Source organism: Gallus gallus, chromosome 11 (assembly GCF_016699485.2).
Source record: "Gallus gallus isolate bGalGal1 chromosome 11, bGalGal1.mat.broiler.GRCg7b, whole genome shotgun sequence".
NCBI classification, from domain to species: domain Eukaryota; kingdom Metazoa; phylum Chordata; class Aves; order Galliformes; family Phasianidae; genus Gallus; species Gallus gallus.
The window spans coordinates 18,652,093-18,674,831 of record NC_052542.1 but is presented as its reverse complement, the minus strand read 5'-3'; the positions used below and the strand labels follow the sequence as shown (position 1 = coordinate 18,674,831).

At 43.6% G+C, this 22,739-nt stretch overlaps 2 protein-coding genes across 6 annotated transcripts in view; one reads left to right on the top strand and one right to left on the bottom strand.

The window, feature by feature from the left end:
• Positions 1–22,739, bottom strand: part of NFAT5 (nuclear factor of activated T-cells 5) — a 65,351-nt gene that overhangs the window by 7,929 nt on the left and 34,683 nt on the right. For 3 of the 5 annotated variants that reach the window (XM_015292583.4, XM_015292587.3, XM_046899518.1), the window contains 8 exons: positions 20,542–20,732; positions 19,362–19,534; positions 17,092–17,226; positions 16,875–16,927; positions 15,332–15,464; positions 14,570–14,650; positions 3,373–3,512; positions 411–2,847 (listed from right to left, as the gene is read on the bottom strand). In XM_015292583.4, the coding sequence (XP_015148069.3) occupies positions 411–2,847; positions 3,373–3,512; positions 14,570–14,650; positions 15,332–15,464; positions 16,875–16,927; positions 17,092–17,226; positions 19,362–19,534; positions 20,542–20,732 (3,343 nt within the window). Of the gene's footprint in view, positions 1–410; positions 2,848–3,372; positions 3,513–12,920; positions 13,050–13,915; positions 13,925–14,569; positions 14,651–15,331; positions 15,465–16,874; positions 16,928–17,091; positions 17,227–19,361; positions 19,535–20,541; positions 20,733–22,739 lie in introns of those variants that run through there. The other 2 variants (NM_001199000.3, XM_046899519.1) reach the window with 2 other exon arrangements.
• On the top strand, positions 7,122–14,434 carry LOC124417145. Its single transcript, XM_046899667.1, has 2 exons — positions 7,122–7,464; positions 12,505–14,434. Exons 1-2 carry the CDS (start codon positions 7,411–7,413, stop codon positions 13,369–13,371), a joined length of 921 nt encoding a protein of 306 aa, XP_046755623.1. The 5' UTR covers positions 7,122–7,410; the 3' UTR covers positions 13,372–14,434.

The following is a 22,739-nucleotide window of genomic DNA, read 5'->3' as shown; positions in this document are numbered from 1 at the left end:
AGCATGAAAAAGATTAGTGGAGCTGTCTTTAAGAGAACAATCATATTTCCTTCTCACAGTGTGTATGTTGCTATATATATATATATTATGTTTCTATACACCTTCTTAATAATATATATTTTGTAACTATATATCTAGATGTGCACTGTGTTCTAGGCTGTTTCTGTCACGTGCTAATTCTAAGGGTAGGAAAACCAACAGACAGTGAAGCTATGAGTACTCTTGCATTGCTGGAAGCAATGTAAGCATATGCTCAGAGCAAGAGGAATACATATATATTCAGCTGTACTGTCACATTACTTTTTTTTGTTTGTTTGTTTTAATTAAACCTAATAAAAGTGAATAATCACTGTCCTGCAGACTCCCATCGGTAGCTCTTCTAAACTCCCAGTCAGGCATCTACCACTTACTGTTTTGAATGCCAAACAGGAATATTCCTGAAGTCTGCTGAGATGAAGCAGGAGAATTCTGCAGCTGGTTGATAGCACCTCCTGCTGTGTTATGAAATAAAGAAGCTTGCTGCTGTGGAGGAGAAGCAGTTCCTTGCATTCCTGCCATGCTGTTTTGAGAGGAGTACATAGGAGATTGCTGCAGATCTTGCTGGCTCATACTGTTCTGCAAGGCAGACATGGAAGCAGAAGAGATGAAAAGGGTGACCTGTTGCTCTTGAGAACTTGGTGACCCTTGGACCAACTGAATCTGGGGTGAGTTATGGAAGATGGCTGGCTGCTGTGCTTCAGCCTGGCTGGATCCAGGATTCTGTAGAGAAGACACTGTAGTTTGACTCTGGAATTGCATGGGCTGCTGTTCCTGGTTTATTGGTGCCATGTTAGTCTGTGGATGAAAAATGGACTGGCCTTGCTGTTCCTGATTAGTAACGGGGTTTTGGTTTGGGTTAAAAATCATGTTTTGCTTTTGAGAAGCAATTGTACTCATTGCATTTTGATTACTGAACATCATGTTCTGTTGCTGCTGCTGTGGCTGCTCTTGAGATGGAGGACTGCTCTGAATAGCAACTATTGAATGCTGAGGCTGGAAGATAGCTCCTTGTTGGTTCTGGGGAATTGAACTGGACTGGATGGAACCTAAAGGTACTTGTGGCTGAAACAAACCTTGCTGAGCAGGCTGAGTCTGAGGCTGTTCCTGGGGAAGCATAGAACTCTGGATATGAGATATCTGTGTCTGTTGTTGGAAAGAAGTTGGTTGCTCAGTGTTTGCTGCTGCCTGAAGAGGAGAAATGGAACTTGGGTTTGTAAAGAATGACATCTGCTCTTCTTGAGTTGCTGGGTTGCTTATTGAACTCTGGGGAAGGAACATGTTGGCAGACTGCTGGTCTTGAGGAACTGAAGAGCTCTGTAATACACCCATGGTGCTCTGTGAATGGAACATTGGAGGCTGCAGTTGGTCTGACGAATTAGCATTTGTCTGGTTGTGGACAATGGAATTTGGACTGTGAAAAATGGAGCCTTGTGTTTCCTGTGATATATTCTGAGTATCACCAATAGGATTCTGAGAGTGAAAAAGCTGAGCCTGTGAGTGCGGAGATTGCTGCATAAAGTTTGCAGGCTGAATAGACATGATTTCTCCGCCCTGCTGGAACAGACCACCTCCTTGCTGCTGAGCTCCGCTTGGCTGAACAGTCATCATGTTTTTGGTAGATGAAAAGAGATTAACTTGAGATTGACTTTCTCCACTGTGCTGCATTTGAACCATGGTCTGAAATACAGAACTTTGCATCTGTTTACTCTGTCCTGAAGCTTCCTCTCCATCTGCAGAACTTGATGCCTGAAATATAGTAGGTCCATTGTTGGAGACCTGCTGCTGAGCTGTAGAATTAGTCTCACTTCCAGAAACACCAGGAGATGAAGAGAATAATTCGCACTGCATTTGCATGTCTTCGCTCGTTGATAACCCACTCATTATATGAGAAGCCTGCTGGTAAACAGGTGACTGTTGGAGGGCTCCATTCCCTGAAGTTGTTGAAGAGAACAAATCGGACTGCATCTGTGTAGCAGCCTGGCAAATGTTTTGCTGGATTCCTATCACCATTGCTGCAGAAGTCTCCATTGCCTGCTGCTGCTGCTGCTGTTGTTGCTGTTGCTGATTGGACAATGTATTTTCAGGCTGTGGATGAACATTTTCACCTCTTCCAGGCAAAAGGTTCTCTGGTCTGGAATGGACAGCTGTATCTGACGAAGAAAATATCCCAGGATTTACAGTATTTTGTATCTGACTAACTTGCTGAAAGATATCTGCATTCAGCTGATCTTGAACATCCTCATTGCTGTCAGACCCAGAAAATAAAACAGAAGATAACTGTTGTTGAGCTTCCAGTACCTGCTGCACCAAGTCTACATTTCTACTGCTGCCTGTGGCAGTGTTAGTTGGAAAATTTCCAGCCTGCAATTGCTGTATAGTGTTCTGCAGCTGACTCACACCACTCGCTGACGAGAAAATACTCGATGAAATCTGTTGCTGTAACGCCTGCGCTGGTTCTGGTAGTGTGGATTGTTGTTGTTGCGAAGCATCAGTTAATTGTGACAAAGTGACTACTGTGCCATCTGACTGCAAGACTTCTCTGGTTTGGGAATCCCTTGTTTGGAACTGCGCAGCTTGCTGCAATAACGTGTCACTGTTCTGCAGCTGACCTGGAGTAGAGACAGATGAAAAGCTACCAGGCTGGGTAATATCCTGCGTTTGGATAGTAGTTAGAGTCTCTGGATTATAAACCTTAGGCTGTATTTGTTGCTGCTTTTCATTTTCAGAAGGTAAATGGGAAGCAGAAGTCGGTATGCCAGGCATACTGCTTTCTAATGTTTGTTGAGTCGGTCCAACTACTTTTGAAGCCTGAAAAGAGCAGCGACACGTTAAGCAATTCACATGCTTTATCAGGTTACATTTATACTATTTCCACCAATTGATAATGCTCAGGAAAGGCGATGGAATATTTGATGGCTGTGCGTCTCTTCATACGTAATCAGAGATGCAAGCAAATGAGTGGGAAAATGATGGAAATGCTATCTTAAAGACAAGTCAAGTCACAACTCAATGACAGCAATACCAAGAAGTGATTAAAGTAATATCCTTGCAATAGTTTACTTATTCTGTGTCACAGGACAAAAAAAAAAAAAAACACTCATCATAGCAGCATTAACCAACCAAGGCAGAAATGTAGGAACAAGAGAGTTACTTTCAAAGGAAACTGCCCATTACTTTACTCATGCCCTGACATCATATGGCCAGACCGATCTTGGACACATCATTTTCTCTGTGCATACTCTTCTCCACTTTGAACTATTATAACACAGGCTGATGAGTAGACATAATTAAGACTACTGAAGTCAATTACCCTGAGATCACAATCAAACTTACCTTGAAGACAGGGGGAGATCTTTTTTCCGCGCTTACTTCCATTGGAGACACATCTTCGTTCTTAATCATACTGCTTGGCATGAGTGGAGTTATCAAGGCACTAGGAAGAATATTCACCTTCTCCAGATTACAACTGGTGGCTTTCATAAATAAAAAGGAGAATGAAATGTAAACATTGACTATACAAAGCACGGGTTTCTAGCAGCGGCCTGCTTCCCATTTAACTTCTCAGTACTACCATAAGAGCTCAAATACTCATATAAGATGCGAAAATGCACAGATCACTACAAATACACATCAAATAATACTAAGAAGCAGTAAAACTGTTCATGTTTTCTTTCATTTGTATCCTCCTGGACCAGGATAGCCAACCATCAATTGTCTTAAACTGCAAACATAAAAGCTTAACACATCTTTCCACAAAAAATTTAAATCATACTGTACTTGAACTGTACTCCACTTCAATTTTAGAAATGTCTGGTTTTTTTCAGATAAGCACTCAAAGCACTCAAAATGTATTTTTGCTCTGTTAAAGTAGTAACCAAGTAAAAACTTGATAAATCTGCATGCCAGCTCCCCAGCAAGAGCAAGCTGTTATTTTGCCTTTGCAGTGCCTTTCTTTCTTTTTGAATTAGAAAGGTGACTTCTTGACATGAATTAGATCTCCTTACTTCCAGATCCAGATCAAAAAAAAAATGTATTACATAGGCTGAGATCTTCGTATTAAATGAAAAGAGCTTTCCTGATTTAAAATATTGCTGAAATTATTTGAGTGTAAAACAAACCAATGGGAACATGAAGACCACAGATCTGGAAGTAGCTTTTAAGTAGAATAAAAGATTAATCTTCAACATAAGGCAAAAAATCTCTACACCCTGAACAAATTTAAATCTTACAATAACGTGGCAGTAAAGTTTTTTCCAAATCTGTATCAACAGTATGCCATGCCCTATGTCACAGTTCTCATATGTTTATTCTACACATAAGCAAATATTATCTCCTGAAGTGTTATCTTCTATCTTTAGTAATAAATTCTCAGTCATCACTATGCCAACACAAATCAGTATACCAACAGCCAAACTCCTCCCCTCCTGTTAACCCACACTTTTGGGATGGCTCCAGAAGCACAGGCCACGTGGCCTGGGGTGCCGGGCTGTGCTGCTGGCAGGCAACCCAATCTGAGCAGAAGAATCCCACTCCATGCCTGCCTCAGGACAGCCACTCATACACAGCAGTCAGTGTTTCTCTATACCGTAGTCACAATTAACAAGTTTTCCACTCTTGCATGTTTAATCATGTTGTATTAAGTGGAAACAACAAAAGCTTTAAACCGAAGTAATAAAAATTTCATGCCATACAGGTTAGGTACTAGCAATAGTATGCTGGTTCACAGTGACATAATTGGCTGGAAAAAATGAAAAAAAGAAATGAGATTAAAAATGAAAAAATTTTCAACAGCAGAAAGCTGATGTTGGTTTTGGTTTGCACTGTTTTTGTGATTTACTTAATTTAAAACTTCTGAACTGCTACCATGTTTTCAAAGCAAATACACCCTCTTTCCCTTTTCTTCCAGTGAAACTGGAACCTGTAACCATCTTTAACCATTCACAAATAATGCCAGATGACTACTCCTCTGTTTGAAGGATGTGCATTTCCTTAGGCAGGGACCTGAACAACATGGTTACCCATACTCACTCCTCTTTCCCAAGTCCAGAATTCTAAATGTTGCCCTGAAATATACCTTGCTCTTGAAATCTTTCAAATTTACAGTCTTAGAACTAAAAATCTGAAATTGTTTTGGGAAGCAATGTGTTGGGTTTTTTCATTTATACAGATGTAATAAGTTTATAAGGAATACTTACGGATATCTGAGACAAAGTTTGAATTTGCCTACGATAAGAACAGAAAGGCCCTGAAGTTCAGTATGTAACTGTACAGGTCCTTGGCAGCAACAGATTATTCCATTTGTCTGAGGCTGCAGTACATGATGGCACCTGTATTATGAATTCTATGATATTGTTCCCAATGAAAGCAAACAAGAAGGAAGCAGCATTCTGCTGGATCCCCACTTGCTCTTTATCATTTCAGAACAGCGACAAAGGATAAGCTGGGACATGCAGAGACAAAGTACATAAAGCAGACAAAATTATCTGACCTAAGGTTCACCTCCAGCCTACAGCAGATTGAATAGGTACAGGAATGAACAGTCAAAAAAAAAAATGGCTAGAGGAAAACCCACACAAGGAAAAGACAAGTTCTCTCATGAACAAAGGCCAATAGGAACCACACGTGTGCACATGAACAGCAGTGTTCTCCTGATGCAGTAGCTATCTCATCTTGGTTAAGCCTCCGTACTAGATTAGATAGATGTCAGGCTTGCCCTGATACATTGGCTATTATTATCTTTATCTTTTTAATCTAGCTACTAAGAAGTCTTACCAAACCTTTGATCAGCTTGTTTCATTGCCCTAAACCCTTCTGCAAATTTCTCCCCTATTACTCTCTGCAGGTTTAAACTCATCATATCTTGCATTATTCTACCTAACAAGTTGTAAAGTTGACTTGTAAATACATCCCCTGTCAAGGCCAAATGTACAGCTATTAACTTTAAACATGAGCTTCATGATTTTAACCTGAAGCTATGGATTCCTATCAAACTTGTGATCACATTGTTAATTTGCTTACCTTTCAATCTGCTTCCACCAGAGCAGGCTATGGAAATTTCCATTGACCTTTGTACACTGCCATAGTTTTAACAACCAAGAAATATTTCCTTTCTTTATTTCAATATAGGAAGGATCAATTCACTTAAAGACTAGGCAAGCCCACAAGATTCTCCCTTGGAACAAAACAACAAACCTTGCATGGACAGAATGACAAGGAAAGGAAACAGCACTGAGGGAAGTAAGCTGAAAGTGCCAGAATTCGCTTTCTTACCAGAGCCACTGAAAGCAGCCATAAAATCACTGGACAGCTTCAGTCTCTAGTACTACCACACCATTATAACTTCAAGGAGAAGTACCAATTTAGTATGTTAGGGCTTTCCAGGGCTCTGTTCTTCTAACCTCCCCCCTGCCTTTCTTTTCTTTTTTTCCTAAACTTCAACTGACACCACATAGCTTCTAAATCCTTTGTACCGTCTTCTTAGGTTTCTCTCCTCTTCTTTGTAAGAGTATTAAATGAAGGTTGGAATGCAGGTTCTGAGACAAAAACAATTCTTCAGAAATTATTTTTGCTGAGGTTTTTGCTCTGCTCTCTCTCATGTTACAATACACTTCAAGGAATACAAGTTATTAAGCAAAACACTCAGGATTAGAAATCAAGCCCCACTGTAAGAATACTGCCAGATTTTCTAAGTGCATACTTAGCTTCTTGTTGAGGGATGGCTCCACAGCCGAGGGGGCCGTGGGTCTCTTGGACAGTTGTACGAGCAGAACAGGCCTAACAATTGGCAGGAGATACAAATGGAAAAGTACTAGCTCGTTATAATGGCTGTGAGCTCGGGTGCTATGTGCACAACCCAGGCTATGAGACCTTGAAGTTGTCAAAGCAGGAAGAAAAACTGAGGCTTCAGTTAAGATAAGGGGGTAGCTCGCCTGGGAAGAGATTAAGACAGTGGAATGGTATGAAAACATGCATGACCAATGGTATTGTTAGGCAGGGGGCTTTTCGCAGTGCTCCAACCAATTACAAGCTGACGCGCGTTCGCTACAATCTATGTCTGTGTGTAAGAAGCGGATAATAAACGCAGATTCCGATGCACTCATATTGGGTCGTGTCATCACTCCCCATGCGGCTCGGCCAGCGAACGGACTAGATTCCGGTTTCGAACCCTTGGGGGTCCGCAACATCTGGCACCCGAACGGGGACCCGAGAAACCAGGATTGAAGGTCAGAATGTTTGTGTAGCGCAATTCGGACCAAGAGCACCAACGTCACAGCGGCGAGCTGGGGGGCAGCATTGCCTAGACCGACCAAAAGGGGTCTGCACGGATCCGGAGGGCTCTACTGGGCACTGCGTACGGCGCACAGCAGTGGGATGCGGAGCACACGGCAGTTAGACACGGATTGCAGTGTAACCATGGAAAGAGAGGTAGCCCTAAATCTTTTACAATGCTTCTTAGAGAAGTGAGGGGTAGAATCGGGCACCGTGAAACGGGTGCCGGGGTTAATGGCCTATGGTAAGGCGGATGGAATGTTTATTCATTCCGAAGAGTTTTTTAAGGAGGAGGCGTGGCGTAAATTTGGGGACACCCTTTGGCATAAGGTGATAGACGAGGATAAGGGTGCAAGGAAATTGATGAAAGCATAGAGGGAGGTGATAAATTGCATAAAGAAACATACGGTGGAGAAACAGGTAGCGGCCACAGCGTCGCGACACCTGGCAGGGCTCCCTGAGGACGCTGGATGGATAAAATCTGGCTGTGATTATGTCCCAATACCTCCGTCCGGCGCGTCCATCCCAGTTCGAACTAGTGCACTTCAGGAGGTGGGCGAGTCAGCGAATCCCAGTGCCCCCCCCTTAGGTAGTGTGGGAGATGAGAGCGAGGACGAGGCTCCTGACCTGCACCCACCCAACCCGGCGGGGGGTGACGGAAATGGGAGTGAGGGTTCTAGGCAAGCTAAGGGTCCTTGTCTTATGAAAGGTTCTTGTCTTACGAAACACAGTGAAGACCCGAGTCTCAATAGGCAGGCGGCAGCAAAGATAACTGCGCCCCGGCCCGTCCCCAGCCAGCCACACCCCTCTCGACTCGATTGGACCGCTGTAGCGAGAGAGGGGATGGGGGCGGGGGATATGGCGATGGTTGAGGCAGTGATGCAGGCGTTTCCCATCCGGTACCAAGCAGGAGGGGGAAGGGGGTCTCCGAGGGGGCCATCTGCCGCTTGAGTGGAAGTTGTTGTCACAACTGCGGGCCACGGTCAATGACAGTGGGCTGCATGGGGAGCCTACGAAGCAGATGTTGAACTATATTCGGGGCAGCAGTGTGCTTGTCCCAGAGGACATAAGGTGACAGTGCGCATGATTATGAGCCAGTCGGAACAGCTGCTATGGCAAGCCCACTGGCAGCGGTTGTGTGAGATTAGCTCCAATACCCCTCGAGCTGCTGAGGACCCCTTGTTCGGCGTAACTGTACAACAATTAATGGGCCTGAGGCAGTTTGCTGCCCTGGACATGCAGGTTCACCTTGGACCTGATGTCTGCCTTGAGGGTATGTGGACAGCTCGACAGGCATTGGAAATGGTCAAGACATCCGCCCCGACCCCATCCTATATGTCTATAAAACAAGGGAGGGAGGAAACTTTTGCAAGTTTTATAGATAAGGTGACAGAAGCCATAAACAGGGCATGCATCCCGGACTGGATGAAAGCCGCACTGCTTCATCAGTGTGCGATGGAAAACTGTAACAGCTCTACTAGATCCATCCTGATTGCTCTCCCCATTGATGCTGCTATTGAAATGATGCTGGAGCGCATGAGTAGAGTACCGGCAGAGCCACAGGCACTTTTAGTGGAAGCAGTACGAGAACTGGGAAGTAAGTTGGCCGAAGCCCAGACCCAGGCTTTTGCTGCTTTAGCACCGTTAGTAGGGGGAGGAGTGCCAAAAGGTGCATGGCCACGAAGGAGTCAGGGGCAGAGTTGCTATCGCTGTGGGAAGGAGGGGCATTGGAGAAGGGATTGTAGGACAAAAGTTTGGTGCAAAAACTGCAACTCTGCGACCCACAGTACGTTGGTGTGCCGCACGTCGGGAAACTCCGGGACGAGCACAAAGAGCGGCCGCACGCAGACAACAATGGAGGCTCCGGTTGTATCCCCCCCAAACGGGACACCGTCGAACCACTCACCGCCAGCAGCAGTCAGCCACGAGCCACCACCAGAGTCTCCAACTACGGCCCACCACAAGGGGAAGCCTCAGCTTGGACCTGGCAACCACAACAGATGTAACAGTAATTGACCAAAAACCAGTCCGGGTCCCTTCTATGGCCACAGGACCAATAATAATCGACGGCTCACCGGTAGGATGTTTGCTACTGGGACATTCCTCTACGGGCCTTAATGGAGTGACTGTTCTTCCAGGACTCATTGATGCGACTTTACAGGGGTTATCCAAATTGTCATCCAGACAGTTTCCCCCTGTACATATTCCCGCTGGATCGCAGATTGCTCAGCTTGTACCACTACGAGCATTAACTCAGAGCCTGCAACCGGAATCTGACATGACCAGGGAAAACAAGAGCTTTGGCTCCACAGGAGGTCTCATTATGCTTACAGTGCCCATGAAACAGCGACTGGTGCTCACCATCACTCTCTACTCCGCCAGCCTTCAGCGTGACATTCATGCTCTGCTTGACACTGGCGCAGACATCACTATTGCGGCACAGCATTGTTGGCCGCAATCCTGGCCTCCTGAACGCGTGGACAAAGGAGTAGAAGGGGTAGGGGGAGCTGTTGCAGTATCAAGAAGTGTACAACCGATTCAAATCTTCATCGATGGTCGTTATGCACACTGCCATATTACTGTTATGCTCTTACCAACTGGAGCACAAGCCCTGGTGGGCCGAGATGTTTTGGATCAACTCGGCATAGTATTGACCACACGAGACTCGGGTTTTCGCTAGCGGCCTCTGTGTGGGTTCTCCCGATTCGTCTCACATGGATAACTGATAAACCTGTATGGATTGAGCAGTGGCCACTGAAGAAGGAAAACCTGGACAATGTTATCAAGCTAGTGGCCGAACAATTGCAGAAAGGTCACATACAACCATCTACCAGCCCTTAGAATACACCTATATTCATAGTTAAAAAGAAATCAGGGAAATACAGATTCTAGCATGATTTGCGAGCGGTTAACGCTCAAATGCAACCTATGGGAGCCCTACAGCCTGGACTCACGAATCCAGACATGATCCCAGAAAATTGGCACCACCTCATAGTAGATTTGAAGGACTGTTTCTTCACAATAAAGATTCACCCAAAAGATACATCAGATTTTGCTTTCATAGTGCCCACCATGAATAAAGGGGCCCCCACAGCACGGTATGAATGGACAGTTCTCCCCCAGAGCATGAAGAACAGCCCTACCCTTTGTCAATTGTTTGTAGACGTCGCTCTTGAGCCCACACGCAAGGCCTGGTCCCATGCGGTGATTTACCACTACATGGATGATATCCTGATTGCTCAGTCATGACCTTTTACAACGGACCAGGAATTGTATCTCGAACGAACTCTCCAGAGCAAGGGACTAGTGATAGCTCCGGAGAAGGTGCAGCGTGAGCCCCCATGGAAATATCTCGGATGGGTGATCACACAATTGCATGTTCGCCCGCAAAAACTTATGCTGCACATAGACATTCAGACACTTAATGATGCCCAAAAATTGTTGGGGGATCTGCAGTGGCTACGGCCCATTGTTGGCCTCTCGAACAATGATCTCAACTCACTGCGCCCTCTTCTTAAAGGTACCAATCCTGCTGCTCGCGTTTCGGTATCTCCTGAACAACGACAGACCATTGAGCACCTCGCGCAAACTGTTGTGGAACGGTCTGTTGACCGACGTGACCCGTCGCTGCCCATCGACATCACTGTGCTCCTTGGACAAACGCAACTGCTGGCTGCACTGACGCAGCACAAAAAGAAAAAGGGGGAGCAGGCGGACATTAGGGTGCTGGAATGGCTATTCACAGCCCTACAGCCAAGGACCACAATACAGCAAACAATTGATAATTTGGCAGAACTGGTGCGTAAGGGGCGCAAACGAGTACTCAGCATTGCAGGAGAAGAACCTGGAATGATATATCTACCCATAAAACGCACGGACTTGGACTGGTACATACAAAACTCGACTGAGTTGGCATCTAGCCGCCTCAGCTCGGGGGCTAATTTGGAAGTACGCCCTCTTGCATCGCCAGTTCTTAAGTGGATGACTTAACGGCGGTGGTTAGTGATACCAAAATTAAGTAGGGCACTGCTGCAAAACGCAATCACAGTCTTCACGGATGCGGGGCGAAAGTCACGAAAAGCGGTGGTGACGTGGTGCGAGGATCAGCAATGGCAACACACGCTCTTACAAGCACAGCCCGGCAACTCACTTCAGACATTGAAACTGTCGGCAGAGGTGTGGGCTTTCTTGAACTGGCCCTTACAGCCCCTCAACGTGGTGTCTGATTCTCTATATGTAGTAGGCTTAGTGGAAGGAGTAGAAGACGCCAGAGTTAGAGAACTTAGTAATCAACGCCTTTACGAATTACTAACTACCTTACAAAGGGCAATAGCAATCAGGAGAGAGCGTTATTCCATAATTCACATCAGGAGTCATAAGTGGCAAGAAGGATTGGGGGAGGGAAACCAGAGAGCAGATGACTTAGTCGCAGTATCAGTCCCAGTTGACAGGCTAGTGCAAGAGCAGGAAGCTCATGCCACCTTTCACCAGAATGCCAGAGGACTCCACCAACTTTACAAAATTAGCCTGAATGAGGCGAGAGGGATTGTCAGGGCATGTCCATCATGTTCTAATTTCGGTCCGGTTCTGGGGTTGGGGGTTAATCCCAGGGGACTTGGGCCACTAGAGGTATGACAAATGGATGTAACTCATGTTCCAGAATTTGGCAGGCTAAAATATGTGCATGTTACTGTAGACACATACAGCAAGTTTATCTGGGCTAAAGCGCAGGTTGGGGAGAAAGTGTTGCACGTAATTTGTCACCTCACAGTATGTTTTGCTATAACGGGGCTTCCAAAAACACTCAAGACAGACAATGGGCCAGCCTATACCAGCCAGGGTTTTGGGCACTTCTGTGAGAAGTGGGGTGTGCAACATATAACAGGCGTACTGAACCCCCCAACAGGGCAAGCTATAGTGGAAAGAGCTAACAGACACTGAAGAGATACGTGAGTAGACTCTCTGATGCGAGAGATACCCAAGAGCATCTGGCCAGGGCACTTTTTACTGTTAACTATTTATGTATATTTGGAGAAGGCGAGGAAACCCCTGCACAAGTCCATAGTCAGGTGCCCCGTGTAGGGAACACCCAACCAGTTTTTGTAGAATATCGTAACCCAAAGACAAGAATATGGGAAGGGCCTGCAGAAGTGAAATAGATGGGGCGGGGTTAGATGTGTGTGCTTACACCAACAGGTACACTATGGGTTCCGGCCAAATGGACTAAGGCTGCTGTATCTATTCCTGATCCTCATCCCCAGCAGTCTGGCAATACTCCAGATGAAGCAACCAACGAACCCGTGGGTGACGTGGGCTAACCTTACAGGCCAAACTGATTTCTGTCTTAGTCTCCAATCAGCAGCTGAGCCCTTCCGCACCTGTCTAGTGGGGCTACCTCAATACCAACTAGAGGACTTCCATGGTTATGTGACTAATGTTACTACCTGTGAAGATAAGAGCGACACCGCTGCCCAAAGCGCTTGTATAATAAATAGCCTAAATCAGACTCTTCCCTGGGATCCCCAAGAATTGGAAATCTTTGGATCTCAGGCAGTAAGGAACGGGTCAGGGAACGGAACTCGTACCTGTGTCTGCTTCGGCACAGTATGCTATGCCAGCGAAGGTAGGCGTACATGTGTCTGTTTTGGAAAATCGCTTAGAACGAGTGGTATTGGTGGTATTACAACGCAGGCGATTCTTACCCAGCTAGCGACCTGGGGGTTGTCCAGAGATCAATACCCCTATGAGAACAAATCGTGGACCTTAGTATCTCCAATTAACGACCATAGTTTCTCCTTGACAGGCTCCTACTGTGGGTATACAGCAAACGTCACTCGAAAAATAAGAGGACAAAATGTTACTGGCCTATGGCCCTTTTATGCCTATGGCGTTACGTTCCAGACTAATAGCAGAGAGAGTCTTTTGAACAACTCCACGGCTAAGGCCCTTCCACCGGGCATTTTCCTAATTTGTGGTGATCGGGCCTGGCAAGGGATACCAGCTAACGCTCTGGGAGGTCCCTGCTATCTGGGAAGATTAACTCTCTTCATGCCGCAGCAATAGCAATGGCTCAACATATCAAAGAGCATGATGGCTACAACTCGGCAGCGGCGCTCCACGGGTAACCTGCAACCTGATTGTAATGACAATGTGGAACTCTGGTCCGCCATGGCGCGAATCTTTGCCTCTTACTACACACCAGGAGTGGCCACGGCTCAAGCTTTAAGGCAGATAGAAAAACTTGCTTGTTGGACGATTAAGCAATCGAACAAGACTTCCTTGATTTTAGACGCTTTGTTAGAGGACATGAACAGTACGAGGCATGCTATCTTGCAAAATCGCGCGGCTATTGACTTTTTGCTTTTGGCTCAGGGACATGGGTGTCGGGATTTTGGGGGGATGTGCTGTTTTAACTTATCAGACCACAGCAATTCTGTACATAAACAATTGCAGTGGCTGAAGGGGCATACTCAAAAGGTGCATACAAATAAAAATCTGCTTGATGACTGGCTAAGCAATCTATTTGGTGGCCTATCACCATGGCTACTTGGGCTGGTTAAGGAAGGCTTACGCTGGCTGTTGACTATTATTACTCTTCTAATTGTACTTCGCATTGCTTATAGTTGCATAGTGCACGGTGTGGAAAGGCTCACACAGGGTGTCATGCTCGTACAAAAAGAAAAAGGGGGAATTGTTGAGGGATGGCTTCACATCCGAGGGGGCCATGGGTCTCTTGGACAGTTGTACGAGCAGAACAGGCCTAACAATTGGCAGGAGATACAAATGGAAAAGTACTAGCTCGTTATAATGGCTGTGAGCTCGGGTGCTATGTGCACAACCCAGGCTATGAGATCCTGAAGCTGTCAAAGCAAGAAAAAAAACTGAGGCTTCAGTTAAGATAAGGGGGTAGCTCGCCTGGGAAGAGATTAAGACAGTGGAATGGTATGAAAACATGCATGACCAATGGTATTGTTAGGCAGGGGGCTTTTCGCAGTGCTCCAACCAATTACAAGCTGACGTGCGTTCGCTACAATCTATGTCTGTGTGTAAGAAGCGGATAATAAAAGCAGAGTTCTGATGCACTCATATTGGGTCGTGTCATCACTCCCCATGCGGCTCGGCCAGCGAACGGACTAGATTCCGGTTTCGAACCCTTGGGGGTCCGCAACAGCTTCTCAGGATGGCTGATTCATTCCTGCAAAATTTGGGTGGGAATTTATGGTTAAATTATTAACAACAATGATAAGAATCAATTTAGTACCTTTTATAGCCTCTTCAAAAGAACAATGTTGGGCTGGGCTGGAGATTTCCTTCTTCACATTAACATTCAGAGTACCAGCTGCTGAGACAAAACACATTGAAAACTTCCTTATATTAAAACAGCAAACAAGAAAAAAAATCCTCAAAGCAAACTCAAACAGTTACTTATACCTTAAAGTAATTAAAGCTTTTTTGAAACTCATAGAAGCATTCTGCAGTGTTCATAAGCTTTCCTTATGCCTGTGAACACACAGTTCACAAAACTGTGGGCACTACAGTTCACAGTATCATCTGCACTTCCAAAAATGAAGAAGCCAAAAATGAAGTCAACAATTGTACTGCGTGTTGTCATATGAATAAAGCAACAAAAATACATGACATCACGAAACATCACTCCTTACAGTAAAAATTGGTGCTGTTTTTCTGTTATGTATGTATGTCTGTATCTGTATGTAGGATGCCTGCATTTTTCCCTCTCAGCTTCATTTTGAACCTTGTATAAGAAATGTTTAAGAACAGCTTCTACTGATACCTGTCAATAGATTTTGGTGACAGCACCACGCAGCTGAAGTTTGAGCTACCCGCCACATAAATGAATAATGAAACATAAGGACTTGACTTTTCTTGGCAGAGCAAATCTTAACCACAAGAGGAGTCTGAAAAGATCCTCATTATCTAACATTTGTTATATGGACTATGAGATTAGGAAAGAAAGGCTGAGCAGGTCAATGCCCACTCCTTTCCCATTTTCCATTTTACATACATGTATCTGGAGTGTACGTGAATTGCTGCACATCATGCGATCGTCCAGCATTGGTCACCACATAAATTCCCACAGAAACAGCTGAGGTTATTCGCTGGTCGTGATACGGTGGCACCTTCACAATAAGGTGATTCTGTAATGCCAAAAACAGCAAAAGCATATCAGAAACCTTACTTCATTACTATTGCAAGTATCTACCTGCATCAAAACACAGAAACAGACTAATAAGACATCAGAAAGAATGGGGGAAAACGCAGTCAGTGAAGTCAGTTAGTAACAATTTTGACTTCATTTTGGAAAGAGTCAGAACTAGTCAGCCCAGAGTAAATCAGGAAGCTTGTAGTACCACTTTTACTTTTCATTTTCACAATAGGACTGCAGGTTGTATTGTATAACTGCTTCAATACAGCTACTACTTCATAGACAACACTTCCTGGACATCAGATTTTAAAGCATGATCTATCCAGAAGCACTGGAGCTGCAGCACAATCAAGCTGGAGTGGCACGCTGCCTTGTTCCAATTGCCACAAAGTTATATGACAAGTATTTCTGCGCACCAACTGGCTGCTTTACTTCAGACAGATTTTAATTAGGATCTGTGCATCTCAGCTTCTAATTTACACACTGATGGGTCACAGACAGAACGTCACTCATCCAAGAAGTTCGCAGTCAGGTGGGTTGCCAGCTGCCTCCTACCACTTTTCTTCCATGGAGCAGCTCTATACCAGTTTAGGCACTTAATTAGCTTTCTTTTAAACTGAAGTATGAAGGAAAAAAATGCAGATCCAACAGAATGAACCTCTCATCTTTGGAAAAAAGCAACAGACTGCAAAATCACAGCCCCAAAAGAGAAGCTTGTTACTAGAGCATAGAGGCAGTCATCCTAGAGAGGAAATGTATATTATTATGTATTTATTATAGCCCTTCTGTCTTTCGGGCTCACTGCAATTCCCTTTTCAATGAAGGAAAGTAAAATCTTTCTACATCTTAAATATTTTGTTGTTGGGTTCGGTTTTTTGTTTGTTTTTCTACTATAAGAACTGTCTGACTGCTTGTGGAGCGGCGAAGATAAGAGACAGAACAGTGACACAGATTATTTGTTTGAAAGTTATTAGTCAGCTTAGGATAGAAAATACGAAAAATCAAATTTAAGCAAAATTCAAGAAATTAAAAGTAGCACTAAAAACACTAACTATATTGTTTAAAATTCTGTTTTTCTTTTCTTCCAAATGAGCAAAGCCCTTTCTCCCTTTCCCCTGTTCAATAGCACTGACTGAAAACAAAGCCACTGCGTACATTTTCCAGCTTTCATCAATGTGAAACACACACAGTACCTTCAGCAAAAGTGAAATCTTCCTAAGCTCCGTTTCCCTGATTCTTTACTTTGCTTTTTATTTGCAATAAGCCATTGCTCCTGGAGCACACTTGCCAAGACAATGACTTAAAACCTAAGAATCAATGACTTGATCACACTAAAAGGGAGTCTGCAGGTCATTATAAAAAGAAAAATAAAATTGAAAAAAAAAACAGTAATAAGAAGTACCTGATGAAACAATTCCATGTCTATTTCAGCTTCTGCCTTCCAAGAATTTTCATCTAAATGAAAGTTAGAAAGCATAATTTATTGCTCATCCATATAAAGCAATTTATTTTAGTGCCTTTGATTCAGTTTGTCAATTTGTTCTCTACAACTAATCTGCATGAAACAACATAAACCCGAGCATGCTCTCTCTCCAAGAAGCTGTTGCTTTCACACTAACCAGAAACATTCTCTTGGAAAATCACTTTCGTTCCCTTTAGAAAGTTCTTGCCAATTAGAAAAACTTCCTCTTCACCCTTCACCGAACAGCTGTGCAGGCTTTTCTTTAGGATCTCGGGAACTCCTGCTGGTTGAGCTGCAATGGAAAAAAAACATAGCTTGAAATCCAAGAAAACATCAGTATCCAAAAAAACGAGCTTTCGTTTACAGGATTATACCTTACTTATTTCACTTATGGGAAAGAACAAAACGAATCCTAAATTTCTTCCTTTAAATCTATTATTTCTGTTATTTCTTTTCTAAATGTAAGGACTCTTCAAAAAACACATGTTGGTAAACGACCCACAAGTCATCTTTTCCCCTTTCTACTGCATTTTTTAAACCTTTGAAACAAAATTTTCAGTGTTGGAGCTATTTTCAAGAGCTACACATGTCTACTAATATAAATCCTTGCTACAGTCATGTCTCTTTCCTTGAGTACCATAGCAATCCGTATCCCCTGAACCGGCAAAGAAGATGCAGCTTACCAATGCACACCCCTAGAAACCCCTCCAAAGTCATCAGCCAAATCATGGGCTGTAAGGTTATGAATTGGTTGTGCTGCAAACTATTTCTATGCTTCCTGAAGCACAAACCCAATAAAACTACCTGTGCTAAAGGAAAATGACCACCAAAAATAGTTGAAATACGGATGTACACTTCAGTGCATAAGCACATTTTTGGAACCCTCCTGGCAAAGAATCTGAACTTCCCTCTGGGCTCTTGAACAAAGAAACAGATTTTAAAAATAATGTATTTTGACTTTGTCACATTTAATATGCAACAAAATAAATCCAGATCCGAACAGAGGTTGTTCAGCCAGCTTCTCTATTCGCCAGAAAATCCTAGTGGCGTAAGACTGTACTCGTGTTTTGCATTCATGTGGCCCACTTTCAGTGTTTAATAATAGTATTCTCTTAGCTTACTGCATAGAAGAGCATACATACCATAACGGTCCAAATTATTTAATGACCTTTCAGAGAGGATTCTTCTACAACTGTTGAAGCAGGTTCCCAGGCAACCATTACGCAGCTACTAAATATGCCCAGTGCACATGAACTTCTCAATAGAGAAACCAGATTTAGGTTTGCTAGCAAATTAGTAAGGCCTACACTTTAAGTAGGCTTCGTTAAAGGGCCTGAACCTCACGTTTGTAGCTTTGGAAACATTATTAATACTGCTGTCACAGTGGCACAGTCACAGAGCCATAGGGGCTGGAAGGGACTCCTGAAGTCCCCCCGACCAACGCCCCCAATGCAGTCCCCAACAGCAGCTTGCACAGGGAAGTGTCCAGGCGGTTTCCAAATATCCCCAAAGAAGGCGGCTCCCCCACCTCTCTGGGCAGCAGTGCCAGAGCTCTGCCACTTTCACAGGAGAGAATTTTTTCTCCTGTTCAGATGGAACTCCCTGGGCTCCAATGTCTGCTCGCTGCCCCTTGTCCTGTCACAGTGCTCCACATGTGGCCTCCCCAGGGCAGAGCAGAGGGGAGGAGAACCTCCCTCACACTGCTGCACACTCTCTTTTTAATGCACTTGTACAATCATACTACACTTCAAGCACAGAGAAAAAGCTTTCCTATCCTCTTGTTCATCAAGAAATACATAGGATTTAAAACAGCAACTGATGCATTATTTTTCCTATCTTTTCTCCAACAAATTTCCTGTAACTGAAGAAGCAGCTCTACTCCGATTTCATTTTCCACACTGGTCAGCATAACCTAAACAGTCAATGCAGCCATCTGTTCTCAGTGTTAAACAGAGCATTTTAATAAATAGCTGTAAAAAGTTTAATTCTTGCACTGAACCAGAACAGATTCCCCCTCTGGCTCAATGAACTCATACATCTGTACAGAGCCATGCTTAGTAACTTATGACTAGTCATCTCTATCACTGAAAGCTGGCAGATGGAAGTGACAGTACAGAAGAGATTAAAACCCGTTTTAAAGTCATACAATCAGTTCAAAGAATTTCTCATCTTTTAAAAGGCAAAAATGAATTTAATAACAGATTAGCCATTTTGTAACTACTTTTAAATACTGGTCAGTCATTTAACTAACACCCTACTCCAAATAAAGATCATTCCATTTGATTTAAGCCATAGCAGTTCTAGAATAATCACAGATTAACATAGCTTTCATTTTGTTGTTGGTTTGCTTTTTTTTTTTCCTTACTCCTTCAATCACACCAGAACCCAGAGTCCTCTGATACCAACGTTTTTTGCTTTGATACTTACTGCACAGAATTGGGGAAGAAGGTGTCTGCAGAGTCAACGTGGAACCATCTTTGCGAGTGATGTTAACACGAAATACCAGCCTGGCACGTGTGCTTTTTTTCTTGGAACCAGCAATCCCTATTCTAGCTTCGACATCAGCATTTCTCAGCTTCAGTATTCCCACGCAATCAACCCTGACAATAAGAAGCAGTTGAGAGTTTAATAAATTCAGCATCTTTTTAAATCTCTTCACTTGTTACGCAAGCCATATAAAGTCACAATTCTTGAAGTAACTACTGAAATGTTATTAATTATTCACATGGAAATTTCTACATAACCTTTCTCATTATTCAACTGTTTTCAATTCATCCCTACCCAATTCGGATGCTGAATCATGGGAGGAAGGAACACGAAAATACTGTGAATAGAAAATGCTATACAAGAAAGTAACTCTGGTAAGCATTCAATTTATCATCAGAGATCTTTATACTTTTATTCCCTTGACTAGATCTGGGTTTGTAGGGTTATTAATGAAAAATATTCTGGATTGATTTAAAGCAGCAGTAAGACAAAAAGTTTAGGGCAGTAAGTGCGGTCCTGGGATAAGTGGATCCATTAAGCACATACAGCTTAAACGCGTCTGAGGATCATTCGTTTGGTATCCAAAATATTTGACCAGACAAGCTCTGTAAAGATAGGAAAGCACTAGGCTTTCATGACAAAGAACCACCTGACAGGAATGACAGAAGTGGAAAAAGCACAGAGTGGAGAGGAAACTCAGTTTAACCTCCTTGTCTACGTGTCCTAACCCTTCTAGGAACTAAAGATCCTGCTATTCTCCTTTCCTCTTCTGATAAGCAGTTTCATACTTGCTAAATGAAGAGATGATCAATGGAACCAGTGACAACCTCATGGTTCACATGAAACTTGAATGTGCAGGTTATTCTTTAAACAGTACATGAAACTCTAATACAACAAGGTCCACAGAAAAACTCCTACAAAAAGACAAGACTAAACATTAAGCATAATAAACAAGCAGAGAATGGGATTTAAATGTTTCTCTTGTGCTTGTAGCTCTAAGTGCCTGACATATGCCAAGACGTTCATATTTCTAACTGCTAAGCAATCCAACTGGGAAAGGAAAATCAGTTTCTGAATACAAGTTCAACATATATCGATTTTTTTAATAAGAACTACTCACGCAAGTGTCATATTGTTGCTAGGGTCCAGTCCCACCTCAATAACAGTAGTGCCCTCGATATCCACCTCCTTACAGGGAGTGGTGTTTCTCCCAGTAACTCTGCAGGCCTGGTAGAAGCCATGCGGTTTCACTCGGCCAGAGTCATTTCCCACGAACACCTGCAGCACCACCGGCTCATTGTGACCTTCCAGCTGAAACACAGCAGCACAAATCAGATATTTCAACAGAACAGCAATGTCTTAATTAAAGTAGGGAACATTTTATGCAGCTGAACTTGAAGTGAACCTGCTCCCAGTGTTGCTGGAAACAAACCAAAGGTAAGCATGACTTTTTTTATAATCTAGTTCATAAATGAAATCACAGAATTGCAGGGGTTGAAAGGGACCTCAAGAGATCATTGAGTCCAACCCCCTTGCTAACGCAGGTTTCCTACAGTAAGTAATTAATGTCCTTTGTTCTTCTGTTAGAAGACAACGCACAGGTGAAATGAATATGAATGTATTTAAACCAGCCTAAATCATACACACCTTCACGTGGAATTAAACCACCTCCAACTTTGACATCTCTAATGATCCCTCACTCCCACCTGATCCTTAACAATTTCCTTGTCTCCTCCCCACCAACACTGACATCCAGCAGTTAGCTGAGAAAGAGGAAACTTGCTGCGGCTGACTCTGAAGTATGTGAAAATGTGTTGGTCAGTATACGCATGCAGATCAATCAGCTAGCAGCTTGCATTCTCATGATTCAACTGATCAATTAGTGTTTTCATAATTGTTGCTAGAGGATTTCTGGGTGACAATGTTACATTTTGTCCTAGGTCTGGAAACACAGTCAATACTTGCAGAGGGGAAGAAAGCTCAATCTTCAATAGTGAGGTGACAGCAAAGGAGAGCAAATCCCCCAAAGAATCTCTTAGAGTAGTCCCTTGCAGACTTAGAAAACTTAATTTTGGAGTTCTTAGCTGGCTTGTAAAACTATTAGCAAACACTTGTAAGATCATAGCATGCCTCCCATGTCCAAATGGAGCTTCGAGTTTATAGCAGCTAGCTAGGTTATATGCTACAGCTGGGCCAAGCCAAAGGACTTTGGAGGTTGCCCATCACAGGCTCAGATGTATGCAACCAGGCCAACAGCAAAGAGCTTGAAAGCCCACAACTTCCATAAAGTACTTTAGTAAACACTTTACTAAAAGGTAATGCTCTCTAACAGAAGCAAGTTTCTCAAGAATACAACAAGAGTAGTTTTCAGACTAAGTTGCTGATACATTTTTTGCTTCATTGTTCGAAGTAGCTTTGTGTGCAGAGTATGAACTAGTGTGCCTGCTGGTAGAACAGCTTGAGCTTCCAGCAATTCTGTAACGCGAGACTCTTCCAAACAGAAAATTTTCACTGACGGATGCTAAAGGGTGACTAGGAAAGGAAATAAAAGGAAATTCAGACAAACAAAGGCCTATTAAGAAAGTCCACATAAATGAACGCTAAATCACCATAGCAACAGGAGTATATGAATGGATTCTTTTCTTATGAAACTTTACTGGACTTCTATATTACTGAAGAGGACGGAGTGAAGCGTTGGAGACACTTATAATGCTGTTGAACTGGTCTTTAAAGACAAGTGCATTTTAATATCCTGTAAACAGCCCAAATTTTTAAGGCCTGCATGGAAAACAAACTTTTTTTTTTTTTTTTTTTTGGTGGGCCTAACAAACTAGCATTGCTGCTTTCCCAAACTGGAATAGCTAAAGAAAAGTATTAGAGGAAACAGCTTTTGTTTTGCTTATTGGTACGTGTAACAACCAGAAAGGTCAGTGGAGCAGGACAATACAGGAGTGCAGTAGCAAAGGGACTAGTGTGAATGGAATGGTGTTACAAAGGGAAAGTAAAGGTGCTCACCTGCCTGAGCACACCTCAGCTTGCAGAAAAAACTCCACGAGTGAGGGATCTCTAACCAGAGATCCTTCCCCAGTGGCAGTCAGCCCTTAAATGAGGTCTAAGGGAGGTGCAGCCAGGATCCACCCCTTCCAGTCACTCAGCTGAACTGCCTTCACCTGTGCTCCCAGGGCTGACTGGATCCTTTCCCCAGATGCTCAATCAGTGGTTCAGGCCATGACTCAACAGTTCTCATGGTAACACCTATGGTTACTTGCTGAGCCTGCTGGCCACACTTCTCCCAGGGACCCATGGAGGCCATTTGCC